The sequence below is a fragment of the Apostichopus japonicus genome, chromosome 2 (genome assembly GCF_037975245.1).
Source record: "Apostichopus japonicus isolate 1M-3 chromosome 2, ASM3797524v1, whole genome shotgun sequence".
NCBI lineage: Eukaryota > Metazoa > Echinodermata > Holothuroidea > Aspidochirotida > Stichopodidae > Apostichopus > Apostichopus japonicus.
The window spans coordinates 9,917,567-9,943,225 of NC_092562.1; the positions used below are offsets into that span (position 1 = coordinate 9,917,567).

The 25,659-nt window shown below is 39.7% G+C and overlaps 1 protein-coding gene across 1 annotated transcript in view; it reads left to right on the top strand.

Annotated features, from left to right (window-relative positions):
- LOC139977158 (uncharacterized) overlaps window positions 1-25,659 on the top strand; it is a 68,531-nt gene continuing 42,872 nt past the window's right edge. The window contains exons 1-13 of the mRNA XM_071986326.1: window positions 1-690; window positions 3,914-4,051; window positions 6,692-7,030; window positions 7,558-7,842; window positions 8,775-9,005; window positions 9,740-9,910; window positions 10,706-14,467; window positions 15,153-15,380; window positions 16,613-16,897; window positions 17,743-17,973; window positions 19,940-20,110; window positions 21,040-21,894; window positions 22,599-22,886. Of these exons, the coding sequence (XP_071842427.1) occupies window positions 609-690; window positions 3,914-4,051; window positions 6,692-7,030; window positions 7,558-7,842; window positions 8,775-9,005; window positions 9,740-9,910; window positions 10,706-14,467; window positions 15,153-15,380; window positions 16,613-16,897; window positions 17,743-17,973; window positions 19,940-20,110; window positions 21,040-21,894; window positions 22,599-22,886 (7,066 nt within the window). The 5' untranslated portion in view covers window positions 1-608. The remainder of the gene's footprint in view (window positions 691-3,913; window positions 4,052-6,691; window positions 7,031-7,557; window positions 7,843-8,774; window positions 9,006-9,739; window positions 9,911-10,705; window positions 14,468-15,152; window positions 15,381-16,612; window positions 16,898-17,742; window positions 17,974-19,939; window positions 20,111-21,039; window positions 21,895-22,598; window positions 22,887-25,659) is intronic.

Consider the following 25,659-nt stretch of genomic DNA (forward strand, 5'->3'; position numbering starts at 1 on the left):
CATAACCGACCGTAATGTGAGCTCTGTGGTCGTGGAGAACTCCGTAAGTCAGAAGTTCACGAAAAGTGAAATATTGCGGCAGCCGTTTTTATTTATTCTCATCAGAACGAAAATTACCACATAACTGGAGCATTCTTAAAATTGCCTGAGGGTTTTGAAATATTGCTAAGATATTTTACCAAGGAAAGTGAAAGTTTCGTTGGCTTGGCTACCACGGACGCTTTTGCATTCCTGACAATCTTGCTGGTCCGTGCACTCAGTGTCTGTATTACAGAAACTAACAATACCACACTAATGTTAGGCTACTGCCACACTACATCGGACAAGTAACTTCGCCAGGCTACCTGTGTTATCGTAGCCTAACGTTAGTATTTGAGAAATAACTGAAATTTAAATATTGGCATTACCTAATTATAACTGTTTCGTCGGCTGAATAACATATACAAAATTGACGCTTTGCGTGTAAAGTATCATTGTTTAGAAGGTACGTCAGTGCTTAGCTATGTGCTAACATATGCAAATGAGGTACACATTTCTTTACAAATCCAAGACCTGATGCAAGGTGGGACACCAGAATTTACTTCAAGACAGAAGAACCAACCAACACCATGGAAATATGGCCAATGCACACCACTTTAATCATCATCATTTGGCTTTTGCAAAGTTTCTCAGACTTGACTATAGTCTCAGGTAGTTATTATTTTGTTTTCTAAATTTATTGCAGGATTGCTAGTGACACTACAAAAGTTTTGTCAACATATGACCCCAGCCCTCCCTCGATCATCCCTTAGGCCTAGATATTTTTAATTTGAAATATATTTGTAGAATTAATTATCGCTTACCATGAAACAGCTAGGACTTTTTTTTAGCATGTCAACCTAATTGGTGGTCAACATAATCCTTTCAGTTCCAAGATGAAAGGGGGATGACCTAACATATTCTCCTTCAACATACCCATCTTCAAATGAATGCATAAATTGTCTTCTTGGGGTTAGTATACATCCGGATTACCGCACTTTCCCTCTTACGTGGACATCCAGGGGGATTAACGAGGTGTAAGAAATCTTCTCGATTTGCAAATGTAGTGCCCTTCCCCCTGGAGGAAATCCCTCCCCAGGTCACACCATCTTGTCTACCTTCAGAAAATCAGAAGTAACCCTATCCCTTCATTTTTGTTTCTCTTATAAATAAGTATTCTTATATTTATAAAAATATTATACATGATCCTCTGTTCTTGGGAAAAAGTCCAGGCAGAAAAGTGTTTTTTAAAAATAAATGTTAGCAATCTTAATAAGTAACATGTTGAAATTTGCAGGCAGTTATAAACATTCTAATTGAAAACAGTTTTATAGTTTCCAAAGGGATTTTTTTTCTTTTGCGGGTGTGTTTCTAAAGGATTGATTCTTTCTTCATAAGAAAACTGTAAATACAATTTTGTACCAGACACCATCATATACAGTACTTGTGCCTGTACATGTCAGTTGACAAACTTTCAGAACTTATGGCTGACATATGGCTGACTTTTGGTACAATAATAATGTTGATATATTGTAGTCTTGAACACATTTCACAAACACTATTATAAGTCCAAGTTATTATATATCCTTTGCCACTTTTGATTTTTGAGAAATTACCAATTTAAACATCTGAGTTTCATCAATTAAAGTGACTCTGAGTGGACTAAATGTATTCTAACACACAGACCATTAGATCAGGACCTCTCAGATGCAGCACAAAACTCAATAGAAATATATAAGAAATTTATTACCTCAAATAACAGTTTACAAGGTATAATTACAAATTGGTCCATGCCAAGTACTGTTATGTTGATTGCCACTCAAAGCTGATCTGTTGTACATATATGAAGATAAAAGGACATGTTTTGATCTAGTTCTCATTTAATAAACTAACAAACAATGGATTAATATTAGCATTATGCAATGCACTGAGGAGCTGCTGTTATCATTAGTATAAATTTCCTTAAAAGAGCATTCCAGAGGTTATCTATATTTTAAGGTGAAGATCTTGAGATCTTAAATAGATCTTTACTGTAGATCATTCAGCCTCTGAATCTTGAATATCCTGCTAGGAACGAAAGGTCAGACCCACTTACTTTAGCACATATAGAAACATTACAAGCACTGAACTGTTTTTTCCCCCTTGTTCTATGATCTATCAAGACTTAAATCTTGCCTACTGTCATTGATCGTTTTTTAATATGGACATGGGTGTAACCCGCAGTGGGTGTGGTCTGCTTACATTGACATTGATGTTTTCACACAAAGTACTCTACTATGCAGTCTCCTTCATGACTCATTATCAGTGTATAGTTTGCTCTTTCTATTCTTTGAATTGGCTGAGAGCAAAGAAAAAAAATCAATAATTTCTGTGTTTAGCTGATCAAACAGTATGCAGGAAGATGCTTCACCTGGTGGAACTCTCTATTTGGAGGTATTGAATCTACATAGATATTGATGGATGGTAAAGTAGCATGAAATGTGTGTAAACATTGTACTGTGTGTTAATACAGGCTAACTGATCATCTATTGGAGGTGACAGTAATGGCATTGTTATTGTACATAATTAATTTGCATGCATCGTAGCGTCACCTGTACTGTAGGTTGAAGAAGCTGCTCCATATGGTTGTTACTCTATGGTCTCATGCCATAGCCATGAAATACTGTAATCACACAGAGAATTTGCATTACCAACAGACATAGCCGTAGGAGCCCAATTTGATTTTGGGGGAGGGGGGGGGCTGTAAGGACTTGCCAGAAATATATAACCAAAACTTTTCGCTAGCTCCGCGCGCCTTCAACATGTTGATGTAGGCCTACATATCATATAGGGATGCATCGGTTATTACATCGCATGCCAATTACATACAATCATTTGCCGAATTGATACCATTTTTGGGGAAGTTGTTACAATAATAATGCTTGATAATAATAATAATATAATTTTAACCAATGAAAAACACATTGCAATTTCTTTTACTTTCAGTAGGTGCCCGAAAAATTCTCAGCTTATTGCCCAAATTTTTACAAAGATATTTGATTGGGGGGCTGTAGCCCCCCGGCTCCCCGCCCCCCTTCCCCACCTCCTACGCCTATGCAGGCCACAGATCTGTTTAATTAAGGGATTTGGGTGGTTTGCAGCTATTTCATCATATCTAAGTTTGAATTATTTACCACATAGTCTAGACATAGACATTTTGTGTACCACCATGTCAATGTAATGTTTTATTTTTACATTGTCCCTACATGTAATGTACTGTGGATTAGATATTTTACTTATATATGGACAATTTGTGAAAAAATTATACTTAATTGGATTGAATACCGTCTTCATACCCTTTGTGGCACTGAACTGAAATTTGATGGGTTAGTTAATGTGCATGCAGTGGGGAATACTGTAGGGCAGCACAATAACACAGTGTGGTCAAATAGAATTTTTTAGAATTTGTCCCTAGCTGGACGCTTACTATTCCCACTGTATACCAGTGTAAGCAACCTTAATCAACTCCACCGTCCTGACTTAGTTTTCAATCGTCATGAAGACCCATGGACGTACAACTGACTCGCACAACACTAACGGACTGACTAGGGCACACAAATGACTGTTCGCTGTTAACGATGGGGCTCACTTATGTCACTAGGGCTGTGAATGAAAACTGTACAGTGTCTAGTTGTGTCTATTAAGAGCTGTCACTATCTTCGTGCGTCCTTGGCCATCGGTAACTACCCTTCCGAATTTTGCGGCTTGTAGTAGTGTACCCTTTGGAGACCTTGTACTGTAGATGGTTGTATTTCTTGTAGTGGTGTAACAGTAAGATGATAAATACTGTCTGTAATATTAACTCCCACTCATCCACTTTGTAATACCTAATTTTATCTAAAATTTTTATTTTCAGGACAAATCTGTAGCTCTTCATTGACCAATCAGATTGCATGTGGCAATGGCGAATGCATCTATGTTGGTTTTGTCTGTGATAGCTTTTCTGATTGTTCAGATGGCTCAGATGAATCGGAAGCCTCTTGCTCGAGTGGAGGTAAGTTATTGGTATGCAGTTATAAATGACCTTACTTTATTCTGGAGGAATTGATTCCAATGGCTGTCAGTTTTCACTGAAAGGGAAGGTCAATATATTCCACACTTAAAGCCAATTTCTACAGGGGTTGTCAAGATAATGGTATGAAATTTGCTAACTAACAGTATTGTTTAAAAGACTTGTCCAAAGGAGGATAAATTTATTTGCAGAAAAAGGACTCAAAACCATGCCATCCATTTCTTAATACCTTTAAAGGCATTGAAGTCTCGCCCGAAACCACGTACTGCCATCTGAAAAAGTTAACTTTCCGTTGCTTGCAAGTGAAGATTTCTTCTTGCCGCTACAAAATGCAGACAGTAATGAAACGTGATAACTTGTTATCTTTTATCTGGACCTTAGATATCCATTGCTGCTATGTACACTGTGTTTTGGGTATTGACCAATGTACACTAGTCATAGTGTCTAATTACCGACGGTAGCAAGCAACCCTTTTTAATATCCCCAGTGAATGAGGTCGCCAGGAGTAACAACCTGTGGCGACTAGATCTTTATTTTCCCCAAATTCTGGTCGCCCAGAATGAAAATGTGATCGCCACTTTGATATGCTAAATATTAGTACAAAAAACACTAGGCCTAGGCTCAACATCAAGTAGAACTACTGTACTGTCAGTACTGACTAAACTAATGTTGAAATATAGTATAATTAAGTTCTAATTCCCGCGCTAATAGGGTTGGGCGATATATCAAAAATTATTATTATCACAATAATTTTTGGGGATTGAACAAATGACGATAATTTCTTGTGAAAGAAATTTGAAATAAATGTGGAAAAAAAATGCGATTATCCTTTCTCCGTTTTATGTGTAAATGTTATTCTAGCATTCCATGGTTAAGAAAGTTGAAAAGAAATAAAGTTTATCAACTTCATGACTTTTGAAGTTCGTAAAAACCCGTCCTTTACAACATTCACTGTATAGAGAACAAAACTCTGAAAATCAGTTGAGAAATTACCAATTGTGTACGAAAAGTAAGTTGGTACACCTTTCAAATTTTACGAAAGATCGTGCATAATACTTTCGAAATATTCACACGAAACTGGCAAATCGTGCTAATTGCAACTAATTTTATGTAAACAAGGCTCTAGTACACCCATTTATGAATTGACCATAAGACCACATCTGGTGTTGAGCGGGGAAAAAAGTATTTTCTAGAATTTCCACAAAAAAATGGAAAAATTAATATCCTACCATAGTTAAGTGTATAGTAAATAGCCTAACCACTTCGTCGGTTACGGATCTCACGTAACAACAAAAACACAACTTAAATTGTATTTTGCGAAGTTGACATTCTCTACAAGGACATGGAAACAATATTTAGCATTTAGTTAATCATGCCAAGTGGCCTAAAACATGGGATTGCAAGTTTTACTTTCATAAAGATGGCCATACTGTAGCTATTGAGGCCTTGATATCGTGCTATGTCTGTATGGTATAGACTGTGCCTCGTGTATCATGGGGAATAGATTGTTTTGTTCATGCGAAGGATCGAGTAGGTTGTCTTGAGGTGTGTTTTACTTACCTTAATGTTACGGGGATATTTACCTACTTTTCTTGAACGTCTAAGATAATATTTCGCATCACTTTACCGATCGTTTACTGACTGACCTAATTAATTCTAGAGTGGAGCCAAAATAGTTTACTCCATGAAAAGTTTTTGGAAACGTGCCAAAAATGTTAAAAAACAGGTGTTAGACAGGGGGTTGTTGGCAAGGTACCTGGGAAAATTTGAAACACATGAAGCCAGCCTACCGTTATATTTAAGTAGGGTTAAACACTGCAGTTGTAAACTGATGTACGTATCGTGCACGCTGTTCATTGTTAGGCATTCTAGAAACGGGGCTTTGCCGAACGTAGTTTGTTTCATAATATCGAAAGTTTTGTAAGCGAAATCCATTCAATATTAATTTTTTAGCAACGTGCGTTTAGTCAGTAAAATTTTGGTGAAATTTTCAGTTGCAAAAACTGATCGCCACAGTATTATAGGGCTGGCGACTAGCATTACTTTTTCCAGAAATTCTCATCGCCAGCTGAGAATTGCGACTGTAATTAGGGTTGGTAGCAAGTTGTGTGTGTATTTTCTGGGATCGATGGTGGTGTCTAACACTTCTGTTACACCTCATTCGAAACTACGTCAGATTACTGGCATGAGGCGTTTCTTTGTGCGCGAGTCTTCAATGCCTTTAAGCAGTTGAACAACAAACTTTGCTGTTCAGAGTTCCTCAAAAGAAAGTGCTGGTACTAAAAAATGAAACATCACCCCAAAATAGAACCTGGTCTGGATGCAGAATTGTGCGTGACACTTTCCTAAACTGTTCACCCCCATTCTCCCTACACGAGGAAGGAAATTATCCATGTTGCTCGAGGTTCAAATAACGCCTCAAGATCAAGTTCCGACAGTCACTATATACCTGTAGTTTTATTTAATATTGTTTTAGTGCACCCTTTGTATTTGATTGTGTCCTTGTTATCATCGAAGGTATCAAGTGGTCAGTACACATAACATTTCTGCATGTAACTTATTTTCAGTTTTTCTGTTTTTTTTCGATATTTTTATTATTCTTTTTTTTCTTATTTTTTGTAGTATCAGCCTGTGACAGTCAACCATGTCTTAATGGAGGACAGTGTTCTTCAAATCCCAGGACCGCAGAAAGACTGGCTTATTATACCTGTACTTGCAGTGAACCTTATATAGGACTTCAGTGTGAAATCAACACCATTCGAACAACGGTTAGACCTACAGCGAAGGTAACGGTAATGCCTGCAACAACAGTAACACCTACAGTCCCTGTCACAACCACTCAGAGAAGGACAACGATTCCATTAACTGTTAGTCCCTGTGACAGTATGGACTGCCAAAACGGTGCCTCGTGCAGCATGGTATCAACAGGCCCGCATTGTACGTGTGCAGCGGGGTTTACAGGTAACGATGATGAAAAGTAAATTAACGATTTAATAATTAGTACACAGTACTTGAGTTTTAAGAAAAACTTGAGTGAAATCACCATTATTGATTGTAATTAGCATCTCCAATTTTTATCCCATCTTCAGTAATCTTTTCTGTACTGCCTAAATTTGGCAGTACATGATTGGTCGAGAGAACAAAGAAGTCAGCAAGTTGTACCTGATACCGACAGTTGTGACTAAATTTCTAAATTTGTGTTCATCTGTACGAAATATGCAACAGTTTGTGACAACAATGGATGATGATAATTCAAAATATTTTTCAAGTCCTATTTGCTTGACAAATGCACCATATTAAGTTCAAAGAAATACTTCAGAGCATTCTAAACGAACAGAGGAGGAGCATATCGGTTTGTACATGGAATAACCACAATGCAGCTATTTTCCAGTAGGAGTAGGACTAATACTTTACAAACACCAGTTATCAACCTACTAAGATATGATATCATTCTTTCTTCTCTGTTGTTTTTTATTAAATTCTGACAGGACAATTTTGTGAGGTTAATACTGATGATTGTCTAAACAACAACTGTTTAAACTCAGCAATTTGCATCGACGGTATCAATTCGTTTATTTGTGCCTGTGCTACGGGATTCTTCGGACCTACGTGCGCCTTCGAGGTGAATGAATGTGCTTCGAATCCTTGCCGAGGAAGTTCTACATGTGAAGATCTGATTGGCCAATTCCGATGTATCTGTGCTCCTGGGCTGACTGGGGCCACCTGCGAAGATGAAGTCGATGACTGTGCCAGTGAACCTTGTCAAAATGGAGGTGAGATAATGACATCACTCCTTGCTCACATGTCCACTCACACTGTGCACCACCCTATTTCTATCAAATCTGGAGAATAATTGTAATCATTCAGCCCAGCTCTCTCCCACAGTGTCCAGACACTTCTAGATCATTGGTCCCCAACCTACAGGTTGCAAAGGTTGCAAAGGATTTTCGATGGGTCCCGAGATCAATTCATGTACCGCGGAATAGATGAATTTATCCTTAGTCGAAGTATCAGTATAAACTGGACATGGTGGCCCTGTGTGCTAATCTCAGGATTGCACTGTCTGCTCTTGAAACCGAGATTGATGAAGTTGTGGCACAAAAGCAGGGACCACCATCACATTAGCAACCATATTATAATTGCATTTTAATGCTATATGGAGGAGCGAGGGGCGGGGGAGGATTGATAGGTCGCAGCTGAATACCAATTTTACTTGCTGGGTTGTGGACTTGAAAAGGTTGCAGACAGCTGCTATAGGCTACTGTGATCATTCTCCAATCAAGAGCATTTGATTGAGTGTTTTTGAATTAACTATCTATTCTTGAATTATCTGGTTTTCGTTGACCTTTCAACCAAGTAGCCTAAGAAGTTTTTATTTCCTACAGAACACTGCAGTTCATCATTCAACATTTTAGTTTACGATCTCATTTTCCTTTTTTCAAAAGTGATTTTCAAAGAAGAAGTAATCGTAGATTTCTCAATAGTATATATTATTACAACAGATGGGTACTTACAAGGTCGACTACTTTTAAGGAGATACCATGGTTTCCCTTATTTTTGGATATGTCGGTCACTTATGTATATATATATCTTGTTATTCGCTCCTTACATGATGTGTTTGCAGCTATTACTATACTGATCACTTTACCAGGTGTTTCAAATAAAAAATGTCCAAATTTAACTCTTTCTTCTCTTCTCTTATCAGGTCTGTGCAGAGACTTACTGGATGGATATCGCTGCGATTGCATTGAAGGCTTCACAGGCCTAAACTGTATGATTGATGGCAACCAATGCGACAGCAGTCCATGCATGAATGGCGCCACCTGTCTAGACTTGGTCAAAGCCTATCAATGCATATGTCCTCTTAATGTCATCGGTACTACTTGTGAGAATGACCTCATCAACGAATGCGACAGTCAACCCTGCCAAAATGGAGGTGAGTTGTGCGGTGATAAATTAAAAATCAATTATTTAATATTTCACTACCATTTGAAACTTCTGCAGTTATGAAAGTAAATATTTGAGATAAAAAAGTAACTTTTTGTAGGTTATGTTATTTCTAGACAATAGAGAAATGTTTAATTAAATAAGGCACCTCTATGTTGGCTGATTTGTGGATTGGTTGTTAAATGCTTGCTAAGTTTTACATACGGGAGACCATTATTTTAATTTCTAACATACTCTAGGCAAATATTGAGGTACCCTCTTAATTATTTTCTGCATGTGTGGCCCTTCAGATGGTTTGTCAGCAAAGCTATCTACCAGTAACAACTTGGACCTTTTAAAAAAAAAATTTTTATGAAAACTCCACCTTACAATTAGAACATCTTGCTGTTTAGCATTTCAAAGACCATATTAAATTATAAAATGATGGTTTTCTCCTAGATTAAAATCCAACAGTGCTCCATGCTTTGATCCAATCCAGAGATAAATCCAAAAGGTTCCAGATGCATCAGTGTTTAGAGTGGCTGAGAGAATTCATTGTACAGTCACTAAATCTAAATCTGGCTCTGGTTAAACAAAGTTGAAAATGTGCTGCAAACTAACAATTTGTATGCTTCTCATACGTAGCTACTACTCTATCCAATCAATCTCTCTAGCCTTCATGATTCTTATATTTCTGTCTTATTTTTATTTTTTGTTACCTTCTTACATGTGTTTCTTTTGCAGGTACTTGTGAAAACCTTGTCAATGAATATGCATGTATATGCCCACCTGATTGGTTTGGCACCAACTGTGGCTCAGATGGAGACCAGTGTGCCTCCCAACCGTGCCAAAATGGCGGCACCTGTACTGACGGATTCAGGGAATACACTTGTGAATGCCCACCTGGATTTTTAGGTTTGTCTAGAATTTTCACAAACAGCTGGTTGTGCTTGGATCGTAGAGTTTACCACAACTCAAAGTTGCTTGAGCATAAAGATTTTTATAATTTTTTTGATGACTTGTTGTGAAATGGAACAAAGGGCGAAATTAATATCCAGAGAGTTTATTACTTCACAATACTTTCATCTACAGCAGATGTACCTATGTGCATAGCCTAGCTGTTTGGCATATAAGAGTGGGAGCTGTTAATTTGAACTGCTTAGGGCTTTCTGCAAGCTAATTATGCTCTTTGAAGCAAATAAGACACACATTAAAGCGTTTTCATGGAACATTGTATTTGGAACTTAGAAAACAGTTGCCGAACTTCAGTTACGAGTACCAACCAGTTGCATTAAAAGTCTATGAATTAAGTTAATTTTAAAAATGTAAAAATTAGTTTTATTATAATTCAGATATCTTGAAGCCCCTTCTCAATCAGAAAGTGGAAACGAAATATTTCCTTTTGCTTGTGATAACTATGTATGATGCCAAGAGCTTAGAAGTCTTTTTTGACGATTGGATTCTGTAAAATGGAATTTATCACCTCACATTAATGAACTTTTGTTTTGATGATATAGGTGTTATTGCCAGACAAAAGTATCCAAAACTTTTATTCGCTTCACCTTTGTCAGTTTTTTAACCTATCTTGCCTTAAGTTCTTTCGTTTTATACTGTAAGTGGAATTATTCTAACTTCAGATTGTGTGTCCGATCTCGTATTGACCATCACAATTCCAAACCAAACCATTGTTTGCTTTCCTCGTCTGTCCAGGTACGAGATGTGAAGTGGATACCGATGAATGTGCTAGCTCTCCCTGCCACGAAGCAGCCACATGTGTGGACATGGCCAACGGTTACATGTGTGCCTGCCCTACTGGTTACACCGGGCTGGACTGTTCACTGGAAATCGACGAGTGCAGCAGCGACCCTTGCATGGTCGGAGCCACTTGTGTCGATGGCGTCGGTCGATTCTCATGTTCCTGTCCTCCAGGGTTCAGAGGTGATATCTGTGAGATTGATGTCGATGAATGCGGCAGCAATCCCTGTGGCGATCAGTCCATCTGTGAGGACCAGGTTAATGGTTTTATCTGCCTCTGTTTTACTGGTTTCACAGGACTTCTCTGCCTGGACGAAGTTGATGAATGTGCCAGCGATCCTTGTTTGAACGCTGCCACATGTGTGGACCGAATTGACGGATACAATTGTCAATGTCTCGTTGGATTTCGAGGGACTCATTGTGAAACAAACATCGATGACTGTGTCAATTCTCCGTGTGTTAATGGTAGATGTATGGACGCTATAGACGGTTACGTCTGCAACTGCTTTCCTGGATTCGTTGGAACCGACTGCGAAATAGAAACCAACGAATGTAACAGTAACCCCTGCCAGAACGGTGCTACCTGTCTGGATCAAATAGATGGATTTATTTGCTCATGTTTGCAAGGATTTGACGGAACCCTTTGCGAGGTCGACATTAATGAGTGCAGTGGTAATCCCTGTCTGAACTCTGGGACCTGTATCGATAACATTAACAGTTACACTTGTATCTGCCCTCCTGGCTATGCAGGTCAAAACTGTGACACTGACATCAAGGAATGCGCTAGCTCTCCTTGCACGAATGGTGCGGTCTGCGTAGATCTGATTGGTCGATTCTCGTGTACCTGTCAGCCAGGGTTTGTTGGTTCGACATGCCAAATTAATGTAAATGAATGCGCCAGCTCTCCTTGCCAAAATGGAGGCGTCTGCAACGACGTAGTTAACGGTTTCTCCTGTGTCTGTTCACCCGGATATGATGGACTGACTTGTGAGATAGACGTAGATGAATGCACGAGTAATCCTTGCAAAAATGCGGCTATTTGTACTGATCTTGTCAATAGATACCTGTGCACTTGTGTACCTGGGTTCTCTGGTTTAGACTGTGACATAGATATCAATGAATGCAACAGCTCACCCTGTGAAAATAATGCCACCTGTATCGACCGGATCAACTCCTTCCAGTGCTTGTGTCCAGCGGGGTTCGAAGGAACCACCTGCTCTGGCGACATAGACGAGTGCAACAGCAGTCCGTGCGTAAATGGTGCCACCTGTGTGGATGGTGTCGATGGATATAGCTGCAGTTGTGTGGACGGTTTTATCGGAGACACCTGCCAGTCCAATATCAACGAATGTGCCAGTCAGCCCTGTGAGAATAACGGAACGTGCACCGATGGCATTGATAGCTTCACATGTGCTTGCGAGGAAGGATTTATTGGTGCCACTTGTCTGGAGGAAGTCAATGAATGCAGCAGTGGTCCATGTTTAAATCAAGCCACCTGCATTGACCTGATAGCAAGGTATTCATGCACTTGCCCCTCAGGTTTTGAAGGTCTCCAATGCGAGTCAGATGTGCTAGAATGCGAGAGTTCCCCATGTCGAAACGGGGCAACCTGTGTAGATTTAATCAATGGCTACAGATGCGACTGTCAGCCTGGGTTTGAGGGCGTCACTTGTCAAGTTAACACGGACGAATGCTCCTCAGGTCCTTGCACCAATGGTGCAACGTGCAGGGACTTGGTCAACGGATACAGCTGTCTCTGCCAGCCCGGTTTCCAAGGTGATAACTGTGTCGTAAACATCGACGAATGTGGTAACAACCCCTGTCAAAATGAAGCGACCTGCTTTGACAGGGTGAATGGTTATCTGTGTGTTTGCCCGCCTGGATTCAATGGTAATGATTGTGAATTTGATATAAACGAGTGTGCGAGTACTCCTTGCCAGAACAGTGCTCAATGTTTGGATGCTATTAATAGTTTCTCTTGTAGCTGTTTCCCTGGATTCGTCGGCACACGTTGTGAGGTGGATGTCGACGAATGTCAGAGTTCCCCCTGTCTGAATGGAGGAACTTGCGTTGATGTCGTGAATAGGTACCAGTGTCTCTGTCCGTCTGGTTATGCTGGGACACGCTGCGAAGAGAACGTCAACGAATGTGCCAGCGACCCGTGCACTGATTCTGCCGTTGCCTGTGTAGACTTGATCAATGGCTTCACCTGTAACTGTAGCGCTGGCTTCATAGGTTCTCTCTGCGAAACAGAAATTGACGAATGTAATAGTACGCCTTGTCAGAATGGTGCCACCTGCGTTGACCTGCAAGCAGGGTTTGAATGTCAGTGCCCAGCCGGGTTTGTGGGTGTCGTCTGTGACGTAGAGATCGATGAATGTTCCAGCGCGCCGTGCAGCAACGGTGCCACATGTACCGATCTCATCGACGGATATCTTTGCACTTGTCCTCCCGGTTATTTCGGCCGGACCTGCGACAACGAAGTCGACGAATGCGCAAGCTCTCCGTGCAGGTTTGGTTCGACCTGTGATGATCTTGTGAATGGCTTTGATTGTATCTGCAGCGAAGGCTTTCAAGGCGACACGTGCGTGGTAAATATTAACGATTGTGAGAGTGACCCCTGTCGAAATGGAGCGACCTGTGGAGACTTAGTAAACGGCTTCCAGTGCAGTTGTGCGTCCGGGTATCAAGGCCAATTTTGTGAGACCGAAGTTGATGAATGTTTGAGCTTGCCCTGCGCTAACGGAGGTTCGTGTAATAATCTGGTCAATGGCTTTACATGCCAGTGCAGTCCGGGCTTCGAGGGGACACTGTGCGAAATCAACACGGACGAATGTGCCAGTGCCCCATGTGAAAATGGTGGAGTGTGCATCGATTTGACTGACGGTCACATTTGTGAATGCGCAGATGGTTTCACGGGGGATACTTGTGCCGTAGATGTCAACGAATGTTCCAGCAGCCCTTGTCTGAATGGTGCCCGATGTCGAGACCAGGTGAACGGTTACGTTTGCCTCTGTAGCGAAGGATACGACGGAACACTCTGTGGTACAGAGATTCTGGAGTGTGCCAGCGATCCGTGCCTTAATTCTGCGACTTGTCAGGAAGGCATTGCTGGATACGCCTGTATCTGTGACGTGGGCTTTGTGGGGATAAACTGCGAAACAAATATCAACGAATGTGATTCCGTGCCCTGTATGAACAATGGTACCTGCCAGGACTTACAAGGAAGATACGCTTGTCAGTGTCAACCTGGTTTCCAAGGGAACAACTGTGAAGATGATATTGAGGAATGTCAGAGCTCCCCGTGCCAGAATGGTGCGACCTGTGTGGATGAAATCAACTCCTACTTTTGTCAATGCGCAGAGGGCTTCGGCTCGGTCAACTGTGAGGTCAACATTAATGAATGTTCCAGTGAACCATGCTTGAATGGCGGTCAGTGTGTCGACCTGGTCAATGAGTTCCTCTGTGTATGTGTTCCCGGGTTGACCGGCAGTTTGTGTGAGACTGACTTAGACGAATGTAGTTCCAGCCCTTGTCTGAACGGAGCTACCTGTACGGACAACTTCAATGGGTTTGTTTGTGAATGCCCTGCGGGTATCAATGGGACGAATTGTGAAGCGGACATACTGGAGTGTGCCAGCGATCCATGTACTAATAACGCAGAGTGTCTGGAGGGAATTAACGGCTACCAGTGTCAGTGTGTTCTTGGTTATGCAGGTGAGCACAAAAAAACTTATTTGTTGACAATTTTCTTTGCAAACAACCTGATGAAAGGCGATTAAAATGATTTTGACTTTCCGAAATCGTCTTCCAAATTGGGATAAAAGAATCCAAAATAAAGGTAAATTTCAGAGAGAAACCAACATTAATTAAAGATTAAAAAATAATTGTTAAAAGTAACTAACTTTAAGGCTATAGTTTTCATGCTAAATTAAAGGGTTTTATTTGTGTGTGTAGCAGTTGACTTCAGTTTGGTGATGAGAGTGGATAATTTGTGGAAGTTGTTCTTGTTCATGCATTGCAAATGACATTTTTATGCAAGGCATCATCAAGTACCTCACAACGTTACATATAAGATCTGTCTTTATTTATTACACAGAGGAAGTGTTGTGGTCGTTGTCAAGTATCGTACAGCCGTTGTTATTCAGTACTAGTACTGTCAATTGCTCAGAGATGTACAATCTTTACATTCTTCAGCCTGAGACGCACTTCCGTGATTTAAACATTTGATTAAACTCCCAATCTAATTGGAGATGAAATTGTGTTAGCATTAGTATGCACCCTCAATCTCCCGCCTTTCTCACTTCAGGGGTAAACATTCAATTTGCGTTAATAACTGAATCCTCAGTCATAATGCTGTAGCAATTTCAATTCAGTTTTCTTCCTTTTCTTTGTAAACAAGGTGACAACTGTGAAACTGAAATTGACGAGTGCCTAAGCGATCCGTGTCAGAACAACGCCACCTGCACAGATATGATTGGTCGATACCAGTGTGATTGTACACCGGGTTTCTTTGGAAGTCAGTGTGAGAGTGAAGCCATCGAGTGTGCGAGCAACCCCTGCGCTAATGGAGGCAGTTGTCTTGATCGTATAAATGGATACAGGTGTCGGTGCCTGTCTGGATTTCAAGGTGGGTCATGAGGGAGGAATATTACTGGTTAAAGACCACGGAAAGTTATGTAAATTTAAATGAAAGGATTGGTTCAGGTGTTTGACATGTCTATTTTGTATGAAAAAGCACAAAAAGACAAAAAGAACATTGAAGAAATTACCATGATAGCATGCTCTGTTAAGGAGATATGACACTTTGAAGATATCAAAAAAATTTTGAAAACGACTGGTGTAGAAAGACTAACTGTGAGGGTGTGATGTCACATCCTCACTTCCTTAACATGTGTGAATATATTTCTTTAAAAATTATTTACATTTTTTAACACATTTGAAAACAATATAATCAAAAATTCTTCAGATGTTTAATCTCAAATACTTCCTTTGACAAATATGAGATCTCCTGACATATCTTTTGGTTGAAAGTCATGAAATCTCACAAAATATTTTAAAAAAATAACAAAGACTTTTTAGGAATGTGAGGATGTGACATCACAGCTAGTCAGATTTCAGCAGTTTCTACACAATCTAATAAAACTTTACACTTGAATATCTCTTTAACCGAAAAAGACATTTGAACAGTTTTTCACCATTGTGTTTCTTTTATTGTCTTCTTTCATATAACATAAACATGTATGACAACTGAACCAATCCTTTAAGCTTGTGTGTGATGTTAAAAGGTGACCTCTTGTATCAACCACGAAAGCATGCATATCAGTAGACCAATAAGGTTCAATTAAAAGCAAAACCAGACTAGAATATAAACAGAAGATGCCGAGCATTTCTCGTCACAGTTGAACTGACCATGGAGTTACTGAGTGCATGACACACTAGATTGACTAATGCTTAAGCGATATGCTGTAATATATAAGAAAATACAATTATGTTGTGATTTGGTATGGTTTCGTTGTGATATAGTATGGTATGGTATATGACAAAAAATATTGAAAAATCATTTAAATATATGGAATAGAGGGCTATAAAATGCCATAAGAGCCTATTAATTATGCTTATCTAAAAAGTAATTATTAACCTATTTCAAAAGCATAGCTCTTTGCAGTTTTCGATGAAAAAAAAAATAGTTTGGCGATAAAGACGGTACACTATAAAATCAACTTCATGCATGACTAGAATAGTTTCATATTCTTAATTTATTATAACTGAAGTGTGGGAATCCTAGCAAAATCTACCTAGGCTTCTTTCTCTTGTTCATCCTTGCAAAAATATTTCTTAAACGTTCCTGGTAACCCAAAGGTATACACTGCGAAACAAATATCGACGACTGTGCGGACAATGGCTGTGAGAACAACAGCACGTGCGTGGATGGGATTACAACCTACACATGCGAGTGTGTTCCAGGATTTGTCGGGAGTCTGTGTGAGATAGACGTTGACGAATGCGCCAGTGGACCTTGTTTGAACGGTGGAACGTGCCAAGATCTCTTGGACGAATATAGATGCAATTGCCAGCCAGGGTTCATGGGCCAGAGATGCGAGATCGATATTAATGAGTGCGATAGCAGTCCGTGCCAGAATGGAGGTGAGATATAAACTAAGTTAAACTCAAATGAGTTTGGTCATTATTTTTTGTAGTTTTGGAATAATATGGCGGTAGGTACGGGGCTAGCCCAAAAAATTTAAATACTGTAGACGATACTGTCACTCGTTGCCAGTAAGTTTTTTAAAAATCTTTACTGTGAACTACGTATAACTTTCATCCATTAAGAATAATTATTTAAGGGATTGATTACTGCATTGCTTTCTTAACTCAGTTTAGTAAAGAAAATGTCCAAGCCATGTGACAGTACATCTGTGTGACTGTACAGTTCTTTTTTCGTTTTGCATATTGGAATATTTTTGACTTGTACCGTTTAACAATGTCTGTATTGCACTAAACATTTGCATAGAGTCCAAGGTTCCAATCGCCGTTTTTCCGAACAAAAAAATTGCTTTAGAAAACACAAGGTTAGGTGCTTTAAAACAGTGAGCTTGCCTTGAAGCTTCAAAAATGTATTTCCAAAGATCTCTTCTTAGATCACAGTGACAAACACAATTGTATATACTACTAGTGATCAACTCATGGTCACAGTTATGTTTTATAGTTATACACTTTTAGTCTGTTGACTTTAGCGGAACCAGATAGGACTGATATGATTCTGTGAAGTGGCTGGAGAGCATCATTGGCTGATGTCCAAATATGCAGTGGTCAAAAGAGCTAGAATTGACTGGTTTTCTGGTTCTATCTTTTTAATAATTCTTGGACAAACTGAACTCAGTTCCATAAAGTATCCTAGTGATATTTTAATTAGCAAGAAGTCACAAAGCCCCTGGGGATTTCTGGTTTGGTTAAATTCTGTTATTTCCTAATGATTGTTTTTCTTTCAGGAGAATGTATCGATCTGATAGATGCATTTAGATGTGAGTGTGTTGTGGGTTTCTTCGGACTGTTATGTCAGGAGGATGGTGACCAGTGCGCCAGCAATCCTTGTCTTTACAACGGTACCTGCGTAGATTTGGTGAAAGCTTATCGATGTGAATGCCAGTCGGGGCTCTCTGGGGATAGCTGTCAGATAGATGTCATTGATGAATGCTCCAGTAATCCCTGTCGAAACGGAGGCAAGTTATCCCTCAGTAAATGAAGTATTGACCTCAAAATGTTAGCATGCTAGAAATGCTAGAATTTTTATTTTAGAATGTGCTTTCCCTGTTGGTGTCTGCATCTCCAAGGTTACTTCCAGTTATTGAGGAACCTGTGTTACATTAGGCAATTAAAAATGTTTCAGAGAGGAAACATAGTTTGATGTTGCCATGTGTTGGTATAGTAAAAAGCTTGTTGAAAATTTGGAACACCTGTGACCATAATTTGACTTACTTGCATATTTTGGGCCAATACCGATCACCTTTAAATGCACACCCTTTTGCGTTTTGCTGTTAAAATAAGGTTTTAAGCTAAGTGTTAAGGTTTATTCTTAAAGCCCCAAATTTTCTTTGACAGATTTTTGACATTTTGTGCAACAAAACTATGGTACCAATCTCTTCAAGGGATATTGATGTAACCCAAAACTTACTCTACAAGCACAAGCAGCTGCTTAAAAAAACACTTTGCTTTGTTGTATTAATAGTTAATGAAAATAACAAACCTGATTTAACAGTCTATTCTAAACGTACATACATTAAGAAGGACGTATTAAAGGTTAGGCTCGGTGATGACATTTGTATTGGAAAAGCAGCCAGTATTTTTTTATGTAGTTAGCATCTTGTTCTGGCAGTAAAGGAACAAACTAATATTATATTATATTATATTAATTGCCCGATAAGATAATTTTGCAGTACAAATAAGTGCAATCAGTGACTCTAAATTAACATCCGTTTATTAGTAGCAGATTCCAATTGAACCAACTAATTTGAGAATAGATTTAAAAGATCCAGGCAGGAGAATTAAATAGAGGACTATTTTGAAAGAACATGATACAAACATCTCGGTCGAGAATCAAGGTACTATGTCTAACAATGATCTTTATAGCTTAATGACCTTTATGACCTAGGACGGAGAATCATTTATTCGGAATCACATTGCAAAATGCTACACAGAATGGGCAAATTGTTATACAAGTGCAATAGATGTATATAGTAGTTCTTCACAGATACAATATTGTTCTTGTGCACAGGAACAATATTGTTCTTGTACACAGCAACAATATTGTTTTAGAACAAAGTTCAAACTCCTCAAAACTGCTATGCCAACAAATTTGACCAGTAAATTATTCCCTGTGGGGAGTCGTGCAGTAACCGCATAATATGGCTCCTGACCTTCTAAAATAACCCCAAATCAAAATAAGTGGAGTAGATAAACAGAGGATGCTGATTATCTCAAGTAATATCAGGTAACAAGATCAGCACTAACCAAGGAGCTACTAAACACTTTTCTCAGAAGTAATATGCAACAGACTATTGTGCTAATATAACAGTGAAACCTCCAGCCTGCATGCTGTTGACTGACAGATTCCTTACCCACCGAATTAAAAAGGTTTGAAGAGTCTCAACAGGTTGGAGCTGTACTCCACAGTCCATGACTTGAGATTGCATCATAACAGTGCACCACTAATGACTGTTAAAGGCATTGAAGACTCGCCCCAAACCGCATGCGGCCATCTGAATAAGTTAACTTTCTGTCGCTTGCAAGTGACGTTTTGTTCATGTTGCTACAATATGCAGACAGTAATGAAACGTGTTATCTTAATTGTTATCTTTAGCTGGACCTGAGATGTCCATCGCTGTATCGTTTGTATACTGTGAGTGGGTATTGACTGTACTGACTGTACACTAGTGTCTAATTACCGACTGTAGCAAGCTGTGTGTGTATTTTCTGGGACCGATGGTTATGTTTAACACTTCTGTTACACCTCATTCGAAACTAGGTCAAATTACCGGCATTAGATGTCTCTTTTTGCGTGAGTCTTCACAACCTTTAACTGTAAATATGAGTTTTTTGGGGTCAAATAATTCTCTGCTCTTGTTTAAACTGTATTAATATGATATCAGACTAGACATGTATGTATTTATTTATTTCTTCATGCCTCAGGAGAATGCATCAATCGTGTGGGAGGATACCAATGTTCCTGCATCAATGGCTGGTTTGGAATCCACTGCGAGGAGGATGGCGACCAGTGTACCTCCTCACCTTGTCGAAACCAAGCCACTTGCCTGGACCTGGTCCAAAATTATCAGTGTCTATGTGCGGCCGGGTTCGAAGGTAAGCTCACACGATTTCAAACAGTTATTACTTCCACCGTCCAGGTTTTGTTTGCATGCGTTAACCTTGTGATGAGAACCCAGTCGTCAATACCACTACAACAGTGTACCTTGTTGCATCCATAAGAGGGAATCCCAAAAGGAATAGAGTCAAAGGTCACAAGGGGAACAATCTGTTTTTTTTAGAAAGAATGTTTTTGTTCGGTGGGGGTAAGAGATATCCAAGGAGGGTTCCTGTTGAGTAGTCTGTTTATACTGATGGCTGTAAAGGAGAGTCAAAGGATTAAAGGAGGGAATAGCAGAAAGAGAGAGAGAGAGGTTGTGAGATAGCTAGCTATTGGACTAAGGATTGTAGTACATAAGTCTGTACTTGTATTTGATACCGTACTCGAATTTTTCTTTTTTCTTCTTGCCGGCGGTAAAAAGGAACTTGTGTGTGTGTGTGTGGATATATATATGTATGTGACACATAGGAAGACTGTTTATTTCTGGATATTGAAACATTTTGGAATCAAAATTCTATACTGTAAATTCCTTTACAGTGAATGAAATGGTTGATGTGCCCAAACTGGATTGCTACAAATAAGAACTGGAAATTTGTGATCTTTTCTGATCCTCACTAAATTCTTGGACAAATTTAACTCACTTGGTCTGCAATAGTCAGATAATTATGTGGAATTTTGAGCAAATTGTATGGCAATGAATCACAAAGCCAACTGGCCTATTGGTTGGTACTCGTACTTAGGGCTCTTTACTCTGTCTATGAGGGTGTCTGTCCTTCTAATGATAACTATTAATGTGCTATTGAATTCCACACTACAAATCTATGCTAATTCTGCTCTGTTACCAATGGAACACTTCTGTCGGACGTTTCACGTCCCTCAACTAACACCGGTCATAATATTTCCCCTTTCTGTGTCCGCTTGTCAGGCAATCAGTGCGAGACCGACATTAACGAATGTCTGAGCTTTCCCTGCGGAAACAATGCTACCTGTATGGAAGAAGTAGGACGCTACACCTGCCATTGCATACCTGGTTATACCGGCCTTCTCTGTGAGTCCGAACTATTTGAATGCGCCAGCAGTCCTTGCCTGAATGGAGCTACCTGCAGTGATCTCCTGAACGGCTATCGGTGCCTGTGTCCAAGCGGTTTCGCAGGCTTTAACTGTGAGGTCAATATCGATGATTGCAGCGGCCATGGCTGTCGGAATGGCGCCCCCTGTATTGACCTAGTGAATAGCTACAGGTGCCAGTGCCTTGCTGGATTTCAGGGACAATTCTGTGAGTTTGAGGTCAACGAATGTAACAGCCGGCCGTGTTTAAACGGAGGGACCTGTGTAGACGAGGTGGCAGGGTTCTTCTGCGATTGTCTTACAGGTTATAATGGATCACAGTGTGAAGTAGACGTCGACGAATGCCAGTCAGCGCCGTGTCAGAATGGTGCTACCTGTGCAGATCAACCAGGCGGCTACCAATGTCTCTGCGCTCCTGGCTACCAGGACAGTCACTGTAGCAGCGAAATCAACGAGTGCAGCAGCTCCCCCTGTCTCGAAGGGGGAACTTGCCTGGATTCTGTGAATGGCTATCAGTGTCTATGCCCCGTCGGTTTCCTCGGGAATAGATGCGAGGAAGAGATACGAGAGTGTGCCAGCCAGCCGTGTCAGAACCAAGCCACATGTAGGGATCTGATTGGTCGGTATCTCTGTGACTGTACCGTCGGCTACACGGGGGAAAACTGCGAAGCAGAGATCGACGAGTGTGCTAGTGATCCTTGCCTTAACGAGGGTACGTTGTTAAACTCCCTTGTATTTAGTCTCACTGTTATTTAATGCACAGAATAAAAAATATTCTCTCTGCTAATTGTTGAAGATAAATAGAAACATTAAAATTTTTATTTAGTATTTATCGTGTATTTAGGTTACATAGTTTCAAGCTTGATCCGCGAAGGTTCATTTAAGTATCCTTCATTTTTATCCTGTCAAAAGCTGGCGACCATTGTGATAAGGAAAAGTCAGAGGTGGCAGGGGGGGGTCTGATGGGTTGAGGAGGGGGATCAGATTACCCAATTACAAGTGCCCAACATTTGGATCTGACACAATGTGAAAATTCAGTTTCCTTCATAATGTTTTGTGAAGAAGGTGCTGGGTTAATATATCATAACCTATCATTAATTTTGGCAATGAAAATATTTGAATGATGCGATGTCAAAGGTCAACTGACATGAGGACTGCTACTGTAAGTGAAAGCCTTCTTAAACCCAGGTGCACCCATATCACAGATATCACAAGTGACAAATGTTTCAGTAATATTGTTGAGGATTGAAAATCCTTTCAAGTTTGTTTCTTCCGATATCACTTTGAGCAGGCTTGTTACACTCATTGAAATAGGGCATTAATTTCTTGTTATTCTGAACTGTACTATTATTCAGGAAATTATTTCTGTAACTGTGTCCTGACAACAGTCTTTGTTTTTTTTTTTTTATCTCACAGGAGATTGCCAAGATGTCATAGGTGGCTACCAATGTGATTGTCTATCCAGTTTCACTGGAGTTCAATGTGAGATCTTCGTGGACGCGTGCTCCTCCAACCCCTGTAAGAACGGCGGTGCATGTCGCAACACAGGTACCGGTCAGTTCATCTGCGACTGCGAACCGGGCTACGGCAGCTTGCTCTGCGAGGTGGAGAGAAACGAATGCGAGAGTAACCCCTGCCAGCACAATGGACAGTGTCTCGACGGTATCAACTCCTATCGTTGCATCTGCCTCACCGGATACACGGGTAGGACTTCTGTTCGGTGTTTAGGTCTTCCGTTACAGTACTGATTTCGCTTAACTCCCGTTGAAAAAAAATCAACGATCGATAAAAAACGTTGAAAATCGATAAAAAACGTTGAAAATCGGTTAAAAACGAATAATTTCGTTGACAAGATTTAGACTACTGCGGGCACGGGTTGTCAACGAAAATTCCACGAAAGTTATCGCGATCAAAAACCGCAAAGGCAATTCTAGACATATCAAGGTTGTGACTTGCGTTGAATCCTTAGTTTAACTACAGCCGTTTTCAGACTCTACCAGAAGTTGTAGAGGAATATTACAAATGTTACAAAAGTTTGATTGTAGATAGAGTAAGTTCTTTACTAGGTGTTTGAAAAATGATTTGGCTAGGATAATAAAAACTAGTCTTGATCGATCGTAATAAGCACATTCTACGACTCTTAAGTTATAGGCTAGTATTAAACTAAGATAAGTTTAGGTTAGCTCACCAAGGAACGCAGCGTCAGAAAAAATAGAAATAAAAAAAAAAAAATATCCACAATGAAACATTCGTAGCTGGATATCAAAGAGATCTTTATTTCCAATAAATTCCTGTGTTACTTGACGTACTACAGTACCGTTTACTACAGAACATCACTCACTAAACAAACTTTTCTGAGAGCGCATTCCGTACAAAAAATCTCCCCCAGCTTCAATGCACGCAAAAATAAAAAACATCCTGTTATTTTCCCCCTAACCCGTTACTGTAAGTTGCCCGCGAATGCAGATGGACTGCCCTGGTATTTAGGTCGCAGCCTGGGTCTGGGCCACCTGCAGTTTGCTGCTAACATGTGTATTCCCTACCCTGGATATCCCCACCGCCAAACTTTTTTTGAGAGGCTTAGTCCAATCATAAACCTGGCTTTGTCAAATTCACGCCTACCATCTGTTAATTAGCATAGTATTTATCTGAACCTTTGGCTGGCTGCCTCTAGAAGCAAACATTATTTTACCCCTACTGTTCGTAATGGAATGGATGTTACCTGAAAACCAAATATTCATTCATATTATAAGTAGAACAATCCAGCAGGGATAGAAAGTTTATCTTGAATGAACCAATCAGAAGTCGTGCTATTAATAAAACTTGAAACACCTGGCCAGCAAGAGAGTTGCAAACAATTGTATCCATGACTACTAAGTAAATAAAGCAGTGACTTGGGGCCCACGTTGGGTAGAAATCTGTGGAAAATGAATATATTTTCATTGCTTATTTGAGTATTGTATATTGGGAAGAGCTGATCAAACATTAGTAGGGAGGGCTTTCAACTAGCCTGACGGCTTTCAACTGGCCTGACGGCATGTACATTTAATTTAATGAGAAGGGGGAGTTTTTATGAGTCTCCCGGTATGCGTCACATGAGAAGTAAATGTTTTTGTTTTTCGGTTTTATCATCGTTTTTCAAGTGGAACAGCTCATAAAATCATATCAAATGAAAATAATACATATTTGAATATCCTTCCTTAGTTTTACTAATCAGGAATGTTTAATAAAGCATGCAATGCATCGTTCGAAAAAGGTAATTTTAAAGTAGAATTGAAAATGAACGACATAAAACAATATCTGTGAAGCGTGTGGAGCACAACTTTGAATATTCGTTGTGAAAGAAAACATAGCGAACGATGCTTATTGCGTACAGTAAATAAATTTCGCGGAACTGGTATAGAGAAATTACGTACTGCAGCTTACGTCAGAGAAGCTCATAAATGACACAGGTGGACAGAGCGCATCAAAATTCGGTTTAGGAAATCCCTATACAGCCGACAAAAGTCGATATCTCCTTCCGTTTTCGAGTTATAAGCGATTTTGTGTTTTTGCGATATGGTTTTTAGTATATTTTCATTCAATAAGGTCGTTTTTGTGTGTGTTTAAGTAAGGGTGTGACCCAACAGATATTTCGCTAACCGTTTCACTGTATCGCCTGCCGGTCGGTTTAACGTTTAAACGCCGTTTCCCGATCGCGGTTTTTTCGACGCACGGTCACTCGACTTTTAATGAAAATAGGACATAATGAGTACAATAATTAAGGTTTTTTTTCCCAGCAGGTAGCAATTGAGGCAACAAGACACTCGATCAATGTATGTTAATTACTAATTAGGCCCAATAATATTGCGAACCTTTCGTGTAATAATTGCTGAAAAGAATAACACACATGATCAGTATTCGTGGTGTTCAGAAGTTCAGATCACTGAATTTATATCACTCGGCCTTCGGCAACATCGTAACTTTTGAAGAAAAAAACAATATATTTGTCTATCTATCACAAGATTTTTAACAAAAACTCGCCTAAATTAGTAAACTTACCCACCTTTCCTGCTTACTTATTAAAAGTCATGTTAAGAAAACAAATTACGCACGCACGTGTTGTGCGATGGGTTGTAAAAATCAAGTTGAAACTGGTTTGAGCAGCCTCCGATTTCATTTTCTTTCTCTTGTGTCACATACATGATACAGTAACTTACATTTGATACAAAAGTTAATTCAACAACAGCCAAAATTTGTGTCGCAATAGGTTAAGTTTTAATCGCGCTGCGCAGTACCATTCATAATTTGCATATAACATCAAAATTTACACTCGGCATCCAGATGGCGGGAGATGTAACATCATGTTCAATGTGTTGTGTTGTTCCCATGGTGCGATGAACTTGGGCAAAGTTCAATGACCTACTTATGTTCTGTGACCAATGTCAGTGGGAATTATGTGTGTAAAATCTCAGGTTTTTCCATGTGTTATATATAT